This window comes from Paroedura picta, chromosome 12 (genome assembly GCF_049243985.1).
Source record: "Paroedura picta isolate Pp20150507F chromosome 12, Ppicta_v3.0, whole genome shotgun sequence".
Lineage (NCBI taxonomy): Eukaryota > Metazoa > Chordata > Lepidosauria > Squamata > Gekkonidae > Paroedura > Paroedura picta.
In genome coordinates, this window is record NC_135380.1 from 41,091,533 (window position 1) to 41,104,353 (window position 12,821).

A 12,821-nucleotide genomic window follows, 5' to 3' on the forward strand; every position below is an offset into this window, starting at 1 on the left:
AGAGCCGGGGTAGTCAAACTGTGGCCCTCCAGATGTCCATGGACTACGATTCCCATGAGCCCCTGCCAGCATTCGCTGGCAGGGGCTCATGGGAAATGTAGTCCATGGACATCTGGAGGGCCGCAGTTTGACTACCCCGGCTCTAGAGCCACCAATAGGCTAACAGCAGGGTGGAGGCAAGATTTAGGGAATGACCTGGCAATGGTGTTCTCTCAAAAAGGGGCCAAGGGAAAAGTTCCCAAAAAGTGGTGGGGCTTGTAATCTGGGTGGAATGTCATTCACGTGAAGGAAGGGGGTGGTGGAGCCGTCTCTTTGGTAAACTGAGAGAGTGCAGGCCAGAAACGCTTCACAAAATGAGTAGCAATGGGATCCCTTTCTTAGAAACTTCTAGTTTATTGGTTCAAAGGCTTCACACGCCAATAAGAAAGTGTGTGTGTGCGTATGTGTGTGTTTGCTTGCCTCGGCTACATTCTGGAGCCTGTCAAGAAACATCCAGATGCTTCTTTACAACTCATGTTTGGGGATTTGGGGGCTAGGCAGTGGGGGGTGGGGTGGGAGGAAGGAAAGAATAGAAGCTTTTCTACTCCTGACCTATAGATTCCACCCTGACCTTTGGCTTGCCCAAGGAGCAACATATTTGTGGGCCAGCCAAACAAACGTGTTGCTTTTAATGCTTTGCTTTGCTTCTCCTCCCCTGCTCTAGAGCCAGATTTGGTGTGGTGGTTTAGAGCGGAGGCTTCTAATCTGGAAAGCAGGATATGATTTCCCACTCCTCCACATGCAGCCAGCTGGGTGACTTTGGGCTAGTCACACAGCTGTTCTAAGAGCAGTTTTGTCAGGGCTCTCTCAGCCCTACGCCCTCACAGGGGTGTCTGTTGTGGGAAGAGGAAGGGAAGGCAATTGTAAGTCCCTTTGAGACTCCTTCAGATATTTAACTTAAATACTACAGGAAACACTTCTGTCACTATAGAACAGTCTTTTGTAAAGTTGCCTTTAAAGCGTTGGCCTTGGGTGGAAAAAGTAAATCGGAAAAGATATTAGAGAAATGATAATGCCTTTATAAATGCAATGCTTAATGTGTGGGATCAGGTTAAATTGTCTCCAAACCATTCTCCTCTAGCACGTGTTATTAACGGTATGACTGAGAAGATAAGTTTAGAATTTACTCCACTGCGAGGCTGGGAAACCTTTGAGTTTAGTGATTACAGAATCTGGATAGTGAATGATCAAGTTATTCCATATAAAAACAATGAGGACAGTTTAAAATCTAGCATTTCAGAATTTGAATACTTCCATATTAGAAGTTACTTGGGTGTTTTGATACATTCAGTTAAAGGAAAAGCTATCTTAAGGACATTAAAAGCTTTGGAGGGAGTGATTAATAACAGATGATAAAAATGTATATCTAGAATCTATTCCATTTTATTGAAAACGATGCTTAAACCGGATAGAATTTTCCTTGTTAGATAGCAAAAACCCCTTAGATAATAAACTAGATGATGCAAAATGGACATTTATCTTTACTCAAGGCTTATATATTATGGTAGAATGCAGGGAGGGCTAGTTCCACAGTGTATTTTATATTTTACATGTTCAATTTTACTATGTATATACCTCTTTTCTGTTTTTTTTTAGTGTATTCTTGAATTAAATTCAATATTAAATTAATTAAATTAAATCCAATAATTCTTTTTTTAAAAGAGACTCTTTCAAATAAGAGAAAAGCAGGGTAGAAAAAAAAACTGCTTCTTCTTTGCAGGGGTGGCCAAACCGTGGCTCTCCAGATGTCTACAATTCCCATGAGCCCCTGTCAACATGCTGGGTAAAGTAAGCAGGGTTCAGCCCGCGTAACTCAGAGTCCAGGCCAGGGGTAGTCAAACGGCAGCCCTCCAGATGTCCAGGGGCTCATGGGAATTGTAGTCCATGGACATCTGGTCCAGGCCTTCATTTCTCAACCCTAAGGGGGAAGATCTGGATGCTCCTCAGCCTTCTCTCCCAAAATCAGACCTTGAACTCAGGGATTGCCTCATTTTAAAGACCCACAAGCACAGGTGGGGATCTGACCAGAGCCACATTTCAGAGTATTTTACCTGTGAAAATACTCGGCACATGTATAAGCTGGTCCCTAGAGGGCTGTGAGTTTCTTTTGGACAACTGAATCCAATCTCAAAAACAATATCACCATCCTCGTCAACCTTGTGCATCTGGGCAGGTACGTCATGAGAACAGAGGAGGAATCTCTACTCAGCCTGTGAATCTTGAGTATCTGATTTATTTATCATATACTAGTAATCAAGCCCGCTGTAATCAAAATACAGCGGGTGCTAGGCAAGGGAGCCTCCGGTAGTCGCGTGTAGCATGGCTGCCAGGGGCTCCCTGGCCGGCGGCCTGATGCGGCAAGAGGCACTTCGCGCCTCTCACCGCATTAGGCCGCCAGCCAGGGAGCAACTGCGAGCCCAGTTGCTCCCTTTTTGCCAGGGCAGGAATCGGCGAGGCCAATTGGCAGGCGCCCAGGGGAAGGGGCCAATTGGCACCCTTCCTCATCCCGGACAGAGCCCGCCCTAACTCCTCCCCCTAAGCCCTTATGGCTTTATTTAGTCCGCTGCGCCTGCCGCGCCGCAGGCTGTGTTAAGATATATGGCCTTTGTGTAGTGAAGCCAAGAGATCAGAGTATTGTCTGGCAGCCAGGTGATTTGCCATTGCCTGCCTCCATATCATGACCCCTAGTGTTCCATGGAAGAAGTACTACCCAATTCCCTGGAAGTCAACCCTGCAAATACCAGCCAGGGTCAGCCTTGCTAAGCTTCCGGGATCTGTCAGGACTGGGCTTGCCTAGGCTTTCCCGGTCATGGTGACAATCCAAAGATGATTTGCATCACTCTCCGCAGGATCAAGATATACATTGCACAAGAGATTCATAATCAGGTCTCCAGAAATGCTTTTTTATCATAAAAGAGCAGCTGCAAGGGGTGCAGGTAGGCAGTGCCAAAGCGGATTGGGGCCACACTGCTGGAACGGTTATAACGCCAGTTCAGTTTTCGTGATCTGGTATCCCGGAACTGCTTTTAGTCGAGAAAAATGACACAAAATATGGACAGAAGTCCTTTTCTCCCCCAACCAGGCTAAAAGTAAAAGGGTTCAGTACGCACATACACCTGGACCCATGCTTTCTCCCTAAGAAGCAGATCCCTTTGATCCTAGATACTGTAGCTACTTAATTCTGGGAATTAAGTGGGAAAGCTAAGTACAAAGCTGTGGCAGAACCAGAAACAGACTCAGCTTACGTTGTTTCAAGAAATATGACCTCCAAAATCCCCTATCTCCCAAAATCTCTCCTACATTTTTCTGACTCTATATTTCATTTTATTAAGGTTTAATAGCCCATAAGCCATACACCTAGAAGATCGATAATTTAAATTTTTTTGGCAAAGCTGCTCAAAAGCAATCTATATCTTACAGTATCAAAACAAAATTTTGTCGTAAGTGCTCAAAAGCAATCTAGATCTTATGGAATTCAAAAAGGATGGATATTTCAGGATCCATTTTCTGACTAATATTTATCAATGCAAGCTTAGTTACACTGCTACAATTTTGACAGTCCTCTTGGCTTGGAGGCCAATTTCCACCCTCCCACAAACCCTTTACTTACCCGTGGGCCTCTCTTGCCAGGTGGTCCAGGTAACCCAGGCAGACCTGCAGGGCCCTATTGACAAAGAATGAACGAATATTCATTTAGTAATACAGCAGTAAGCAGCAACTTTCTTTGATGCTTAGGCAAACTGGTCAGCTAACTACAGATCAAGCAAAATGCTAACATCTGCATGCAGCGTTTATCCTTACATGAGCATCACAGTGTGTGTAAGTGGCTGGGGCTCTCCCTTGGTACAAGAGAGAGGTGCAGTTCCAGTACACATAACCCATGCTCTCCAAATCCATGTGTCACTCTCACATGCGACAGTTTGTAACATTATTAACGGCCACATCTCTAAATCCACAAACAGAACAAGCCAACAGGAAAAAGCAACGGCTGTGCTTTTGAAAATCTATCAGTGACAAAATGACATGATTTTCCTCCCTATTTTGATAGTTTTGGACAGTCAGTGGTAGCTTTAAAATTTATACTTTCGAAGGCTGAAGGGTGCTGAAGATCAAACTGTTAAACTCTTTAGCCTCTGGTTTCCAGCTGGACTGACGAAATCCACCATCTCCAGCATGCCGCTGCAGCTCTTAATTATTCTTGCATTTTTTTCCTCTCTTTTGGCAGCATCAACATTATGAATAAAGCAAGGTGTCTTCTTGAGGATTTATGTTCAAGTAGCATGTTATGAATGATGGGTTTTTCCTTGGATGAGAAGAGTGGGGGGGAGAGGGAGACAGGGGAAGAGAGAGGCCAGAAGACTCAAGAATGTTTGGAAGCCAGCCCTAACTTCTCAAGAGCTCTGGAGACTGTACAGCTTTTACCAAAAGTAGACCTCAATGCTCAAAGGAGTTTAAGCCACTGGAAGACAGCAGGTGCAGGCAGGGCCAAAATTAACAGCGGGGCATAGTTGGGTAAATGGCCAAGCATCCCATAATTCAATTTCCAAGTAGCTATTAGCATTTTTTCCCCCAGGAAGGCTCATTCTCTCATGGGACAAAAACTTAGGCTCTTCAGTTGCTGGGGTGAAAACATTTGTTACTCGTCCATCATAGGGTGAATGGGAAACAGTGGAATCTCTGCACTAGGCCTCAGGCCTTGAGCAACTCCCACTCTAGCCTGTTGGCTGACTGACTAGGAGCCCAACATAACCTACCTCTAGGAAACTCCCTAGCATTCACTTGGCCAAGATTCCAAAGCCTTGGAGGTCTCCCATGAAGGAGAAGGAGGAGGAGGAGGAGGAGGAGGAGGAGGAGGAGGAGAAGGAGAAGGAGAAGGAGAAGGAGAAGGAGAAGGAGAAGAGCTGATTTTTATACCCCATACCTACCGTTCTCAATGCTTTCTCCTGACTGCCAAGATCTATTTGAGTCTTGCCCACAGGTATCATCCTCCCTCACCTTTCCTCACACTAAAGGCTATTTCCATATAGTCAAACCACAGATTGGCTGTCTAAACTCTGATGGCTGTGGGGATAGGCAGAATCAGATCCAGTTGCCCATCAAGTTATGAGCTAATATCATATCAAAAGCAGTGACCTGGATAACCCAGGTGAGCCTGATACAAACAGATCTTGGAAGCTAAGCAGCGCTGATTCTAGTTTGGACGGGAGACCCCCAAGGATTTGGGTGTTATTTCCTCCAAGGCAGGGGTAGTCAACCTGTGGTCCTCCAGATGTCCATGGACTACAATTCCCACAAGCCCCTGCCAGCATTTGCTGGCAGGGGCTCATGGGAATTGTAGTCCATGGACATTTGGAGGACCACAGGTTGACTACCCCTGCTCCAAGGGATACAAGGAATCATGATTCTGGGGCAGGCAATGGCAAACCACCTGCGAATATCCCTCGTCCGGCTGCCAGACAGTCCTCAGATCTCCTGGCTATACTATATGCGGGGTAGGATAAATAAATAATAATCATATAGGAAAAAGGGGAAATGGCTGCCACCACACTTTCGTATAGCTGAAGGGTCACCTCGCCTCTTGTTCTGCAAGAGCACAGGCTGCAGGGACATCTGGAAGCAATGAACTGACATTTTGAGTGCCCCTATATGAGCACCGCAATCAAGATGTACACCCCCTTCTTAGAGAGATTTCTAAACACTTAGGGAGGAGGGTGAAATGTTAAGAACAAGAGTGTGCATTTGGGGGGAGGGATTCCCCATCATCTCCCCCCCCCCAACAAAACAGAGACAGATGCTTGTTTTATTAGGGACAGATACCAGAACTCTGATTCTCTCTGGTAAAATAGGGACAGCTGGAATATAAGAAAACAAATTAATAAGCAAGCACCGATGAAATGAAATGATGGAACTTAGGGCTGCTTGTAACATGACATATGATGATTCAGGCATTCATATAAAACAGTGGTTCTTAACCTGGGGGTCGGGACCCCTTTGGGGGTCAAACGACCCTTTCACGGGGGTCACAGCAGGGCAAGCAGCTTGGCCGGGAGGGGCGCCATCCACACAACAGCCTTGCGGGGTATATCGAGATAGAGCATTTGTCTGTCTGGAGCAGTGGAAAAGAGTGAGATCAGCATGGTGGGACAAGAGGCAGAACTGAACTGAGAAACCTTGGGGAAAAAACAGTTTATATACAATTATGAACAATGGATCTTCACACCATTGGTCGGCTTTGGATTAATTTCTGTGAAAGAACCCTTGCAGAATTTTATGGTTGCGGGTCACCTCAACATGAGGAACTGTATTAAAGGGTCGCGGCATTAGGAAGTTTGAAAACCACTGCTCTAAATGCTCCATACGAGACTGCCACATAGGCAAATACATCCTAATAATATAGTCCAGGGATTCCCAACCAGGGTTCCAGGGAAAACCAGGGTTATGCAAAAGCTTCCCAGAAGTTCAGATGGCCACTGACATCACCAAGGCTTGGCCATCTGGCTGGTGTACTGTCCACCCAACGCCCCACCAGTTGCCCTGTCGAGCCTGCTGGAGGCGGTGGCCGCCTGGACATTGCAGTTTCCCAGGCTTCTAGTCCTGGGGGACTTCAATGTCCATGTGGATGCACTGTCCCTGGGTCATGGTTTGGACTTAGCGAGACCAATTTGACCATGGCAACACTGGAGCTCTCGCAATTTGTTGCCGGTCCTACACACCAGGCTAGCTACACTCTCGATTTGATCTTTGGTGCTGGGACAGAGGTGGATCTGGTGATGATGGTAAAGTTGGCTGCAAGGCTCTCAGCCAGCTTTACGGCCAGACGCTGTCTGGCCGCTGAGGACAGCATTTCCGCAGTGCCCTGCCTGAGCTACACGTCGACACACCCGCCAGAGACTGCACTCGCCCGGGACACAGGGTAGGGCGGCGGCAACCACATCTACGGGGGCCTTCTAATACCCGTTGCATTCCTGGATGCAAGGGGCTTACTGGCTAGTAATAATATAATAATAATAGACATCACTGGATGCTCTACAGGCCTAGCCTCTTTCTCCACAATGGAAATGGTAAACGATCGATTGATGATTGATTGGCTGGCTGCCACAACTTATTTCAATGCCTACTTGGGAAAGGGCATGGCACCACCACTTCTGGGGTTCCCTGCAGCCTGAAAAATATTTCAGGGGTCCCTCCACGGACCAAAGGTTGGAAAAGGCTGATATAGGCATTTGTGAACACATTTACTACTTGACTTCATTTATACCCTTCTATGTTCCACAAAGCATCTTACTTCATTTCCCTCCATTTCGTCATCACAACATCCTTGTGATATCTCGCAGGCTAGGCTGAGTGAGCTTCCACGGCAGAGGGCGGATCCAAACCTGGGTCTACTAGCTCTTAGTCTGGCATCCATCCATCATATGGCACGTGTAGTTTAGCCTGGAGATCCAAGGACTATCTGGCAGCCTGGCAAGGGATGTTCAGAGGTAGTTCGCCATTGCCTGCCTCCATGGTATAAGTCCTAGTGTTCCTTGGAAGAACTCCACCCAAATCCTTGGAGGTCTCCCATTCAAATACCAGAGGGAGAAGAGTTGATATTTATATCCTGTTTTTCACTGTCCAAAGGAGTCTCAAAACAGCTTACAACAACTTTCCCTTCCTCTCCCCACAACAGATACCCTGTGGGGTAGGTGGGGCTGAGACAGCTCTCAAAGAACTGTTTGGCCAGAACAGGGCCCAAGATCACCCAGCTGACTGCATGTGGAGGAGCAAGGAAACAAACCCAGATGGCCAGATTAGAAGCTGCCATTCTTAACCACTATACCACACTGATCAGCCAGGGTAGGTCCTGCTTAGCTTCAAGGTCTGATAGGATTGAGCTAGCTTGAGCTATCCAAGACCCTCCCAGGGGTAGTCAAACTGCGGCCCTCCAGATGTTCATGGCCTACAATTCCCATGAGCCCCTGCCAGCATTCGCTCTCATTGAGTTTGCACATGATATTTTCCCTGAGGTATACCTTAAAGAAATATATTGTGAAGCAGCTCCTATTTCCAAATGCAGGTTGTGCCTTTTGCATTTTTCATCCCTCTGGTTTGTATCAAACATAGCGAGACCAATTTGACCCTTACCTCCTGCTCCCATGCTCTTCTCCACCCCGCCGCTAAAAATTATTTCTGTGCGCTCAACCCACTCTAGCTGCCTCACCAAAATGCTAGGTGAGGGGGAGGTGTTCCTGCTGAATTCCAAGGAAATTCAAAGATTCTGCAATCAGCCGAAGGGTGATCAGCTCTAACTGCATTCTGGATATCTGCCTTCCTACTGGAACAAATACTGGCAGATGAACAGAGGGAACTGCATCCATCTACAAGTTAATTAAAGTGGGTTAGAAGGAGTTATGCATACAGGTGCCAAGTCTCTAGTTGGGGTGGGGAATTTGCCACCTCTGTTCCCATTGCCCACTGCTGTTCAGAGTGGCAACAAAAAGGGACAAATTTAAAACCTTGCAATGTTGGGTATGGTGCCACCACTTCCAGAACAAAAGAAGTTACAGGGTAGCTCTAGGAATTATAGAAAACTTTATGGTTTTTACCATAGCATTGGAGGGAATTCTTAGTGCTACCTAGATTATTTCCATGTTTTTAATCAGAAGGGTGTGATTCTACAGCCAGCATCAGACCCCACCCCATATCCTTGCCTGCAGACCTTTAGCTATACAGGTGTAGACTACCTTAAAGAATTCAGGTTCCATTTAAATTGTTATGGCTAATTATCACTGATAGGTCTCTGTGAATTTATCTAATCCTTAAGCCACTTAACACCAAAGACTGTCAAGCATTATAGATCATAAATGTCATATCTGCACTGTATGAAGGATTTCCTTTCGTCTGCATTAAATCACAACACAGAATCCTCTGCAGTAGGCTAAGTTCTGCAGCTGAAGGGTCAATAAGCTAGAAATCCAGTGAGGTTGAGGATGGAAAGACGTACACCTTTGCCTAAGTTTAAAACTGGCTGTGGACCGGCGGTCGAGCACCTGGTTTGCATATTGGCTGGGATGTTCACTTGGAGAGTTTCAGTTAGGAAATTTTGAGATATATTCTGTAGAGCTGGAGAAATATTCAACCCATTTCTGCATGTCAGTAAAAATGACGTTACGCTAGCTGAATGGCATAGCGTGAAATATTGCACCTCCTGGCCACTCCTCACCTTCTTGCTGTCTCGCTCTTGTCTGCTGCCTTTTTGCACTTCTCACCCTCCACAAGTGCTGCTGGAATTGCAGAAGAGAGCAATGTGCTTTATACGCGACTTTCTTCCACCTATCAATCAATCCAGGCAACCAATCCCCTTTCTCCTTGTTTTAAAGGTCCCGTGATGCCTGTTAATTTTTTTAAAATTTATAGTTCTCTGTTTAAATGACTAAACATAGATACATAGTGCTTTCTGAAAGCAACCTCTTATGGAATCACGAGTCTTTTGTTACATTTAAACATTAATCTCTGATTCCTGATTTTGAAAACTTTAGAGAAGCATACTAATTGTCACAACTTTGGAAAAAATACTTTTATTTCTGCACGCTTGTCCGCCTATTCGTTGCTCCAAGCTGTTCTCCGTTTTTAAAACGCACTTCCCGTCCCCCGTAAGAAGCGAGAGGGAGGCGGGTGCGAGGGCGGGACATTGGAGATGGAGGTAGCACTTCTGCACCTCCATACATTTCTTTGGCTGCTGGCCTGCTGGTTATACACTGGGAGTTTTAGGTTGGGGAATCCACTTTCTGGAATTCACCAACTCGCACTTTAAAATGGCGGACGTAGTGAACAGTTTGCTGGCTGGATGCAGGAGATTGGCTATGTCATGTGGAGCAGCCGGAATATAGCATCTTCAGAGGGAAAGTATAATTAAGACATGCAGAAAAGCTCTCATACTTGGTAGAGCTGCCGCGATACAAAAGTAGACAATGGTGTAGCATATGGCACATGGGCAATAGGATAACTGATCCAGCAGACTGACTCCTGTGTTCACAATCATGTTCTGAAACACCCACAATAAAGCACAGCAACTCTGGTGTGTCCCCAATTTCTAGCGTCCCCCGATCAGTTCCCTAAGCACACAGACTCGGTTGACGTGAAAAATCAGCTCTTCCATGGAGTCGGTATGGAAAGAAGCAGCGTCCGGAGTGTATTCTGCCGATCTTTATAGTAACAATGCTTAAGAACAAACCGTAGAGCTTAAACATTCCATTGGAATGTAAACGCAACGGCACTGTTTAGAGCAGAGGTAAACCTTGGAGGGTCCCTCCTGAAAAGGCCATCCTGTGGTAGCACTGGAGCAGAAAAAAGAAACTGGAAGAAAGCAACCCAATTTTCATGGTTTGATGCTTCCATTTCAACCATAAGAACTACACAAATGGTTCTTGATTTTTTTATTTCGTGTATAATAACTACAGTTGCCAGGTTCCTCCTGGCAACTAGTAGGAGACACGGGGGGATCTATCTGGATAAAGGCCCAGGCCTAGTCACCAGCATCACACTGGAAGTGACACTGTGATGCTCCATTGTTTGGTCAAAAACTCTGTGATAAAGCTAGCTTCTATCATAGAGTGTTTGCCCAAATGCCAGAGCATCACCTGGATGTCGCCAGTGTCATGACATCATTTCCTGTGTGACACCAGTGATGAGGTCTCGGCCTTTCTTGGTGTCGTGGTTAAAAGCGGCAGCTTCCAATCTGGCGAGCCAGGTTTGATTCCCTGTTCCTTCACCTGCAGCCAGGTGGGTGACCTTGGGCTAGTCATGCTCCTGCATTTTCATTTTTATATGTATGGAGATATTCTGTTTGAAATATGGGCATTTTTTTGAATAGTATAATTTTATTTCCATCTTCTTTACAAAGCGGAGTCTGCAGATATTACGTATTTCAGAAGAGGAGCTCCAAATAAGATACTTTAAAAATACCAGTTGGAGCTATACCCAACACTAAGTTACCTCCATGTTTATGCAAATCAAATATATATAAAATAAAATAAATAAAATATATTACATTAGATATTCTTTTTAAAAAATATATGCTCATTCTAACATGTTTTAAACATTTATGTTTGTTTCAGGATTTTTCTTTGCCACCCAGCAAGCCTTTAGATTTTGATATTAGACAAAAGAGCGTTCCACACATTAATTTAACTAGGGTAGGGCGCTTTGGCTGCCGAAGTGGTCAATCGTGCCCAAAGCAGCCAGCGGTATGGTGCAGGGAGGAGGGGCAGTATGGACACCAGCGCACCAGTTGGCACATGAACACAGGCACAGAGTGCATGTGCCAACTGGAGCGCCGGCACCCGAACCGCCCCTCCCCCCCGTGCCACGGCGCTGGCTGCTTCGGGTGCGAATGGCTGCTTCGGCCCTTAAATTTGACCACTGAGGAAGACCCCTCGGGGTCGAAACATGTTTGGTCTATTTGGGCATGAGCAGTTAAATATGTGTTGTTTTTAATGTATATCAGAGCACTTTGTTTAATAAATATTTGTAAGATTTTGAAAATATTGGTTTTGCAGCTCAGCTTTTGGGTTCCTGACTAGTCATGCTCCTGATAATGCTATTCTCACACAGCACTCCTGTCAGAGCTCTCTCAGCACCACCTCCCTCACAGGGTGTCTGTTCTGGGGAGAGGAAGGGAAGGTCATTGTAAGCCGCTTTGAGATTCCTGGTAGTGAAAAGCGGGGTATAAAAACCAACTCTTCTTCTTTCTTTCTCCAAGTAAGTCCCCCTGCCAGACCACTGATCTACAGCTGGGGGGCAGGGCCTGTCAGCAGGGGGCTACCACCTCCAAGGGAGGACCTGGTAACCTTAAACATAATCAAACAGTTCTGGAATATTCTGGAACATTTGACCAAGAAAGCATGTGCATTCTTTTTTTTTTTTTGAATGCATTGATTCAAGCATGTGCATTCTTTTTTTTTTCTTGAATGCATTGATTCAAGCATATACAAAGGAACAAAGGACATGGTTTCTTTTCTTTCCCTTGATAAAGGTTGAACTTTCTAGCAATTAATGACATCATACGTGAGAAAAAGAGTATTTCATCAGTTCAGTTGCCAGGGCCCCCATAAACCTTTTGGGCTCCCCTTGTCACATTTTTTAGTCCGTGGCCCCTTCAATCATGGAGGCAACTGAAGAAGAAGAAGAAGAAGAAGAAGAAGAAGAAGAAGAAGAAGAAGAAGAAGAAGAAGAAGAAGAAGAAGAAGTTGGTTCTTATATGCCGCTTTTTCCCTACCCGAAGGAGGCTCAAAGCGGCTTATAATCGCCTTCCCTTTCCTTTATATCATCTTATTTGATGTGTGGCAGTTTGCTGTGCCATGTATATCTCCTCTGTCACCAGACCAGATAAATACATTCCACTCTACCATTTCAAATGACATCCCATTCTACTATTCATTACATTACAATCACTATTCCGCTTTACTATTCCAAATAAGAAATAAAATGAAATAAAGAGAATGTGTAGTCCTCCTTAGTGTAGTGATAATATAAATGTAAGGCCTGAATGAGGTTAGTGTATGTAGTGAAATAAGGAACCAATATCTCTGTTATGTCCTGGGGGTTCTGTTGTTCTGAGTGTTGTGATAACTTGCAACTCAGCAACTTCCCTTTCTAGTCTGTTCCTGAAGTTCCTTTGCAATAAAAAAGCTACTCGGAGATCACCCATTGAATGTTCTGGAAAGCGTATACCTTGAATAAAAAAATGCTAGCCTTAAAGCTGCCTCTGAACTCGAACTCTGCTCAGTTCCATGCATAGTGAA

General features: G+C 45.3%; 1 protein-coding gene across 4 annotated transcripts in view; it reads right to left on the reverse strand.

Annotated features, from left to right (window-relative positions):
• Positions 1–12,821, reverse strand: part of COL27A1 (collagen type XXVII alpha 1 chain) — a 356,512-nt gene that overhangs the window by 291,581 nt on the left and 52,110 nt on the right. For all 4 annotated transcript variants that reach the window (XM_077305314.1, XM_077305312.1, XM_077305313.1 and 1 more), the window contains one exon: positions 3,650–3,703. In XM_077305314.1, the coding sequence (XP_077161429.1) occupies positions 3,650–3,703 (54 nt within the window). The remainder of the gene's footprint in view (positions 1–3,649; positions 3,704–12,821) is intronic.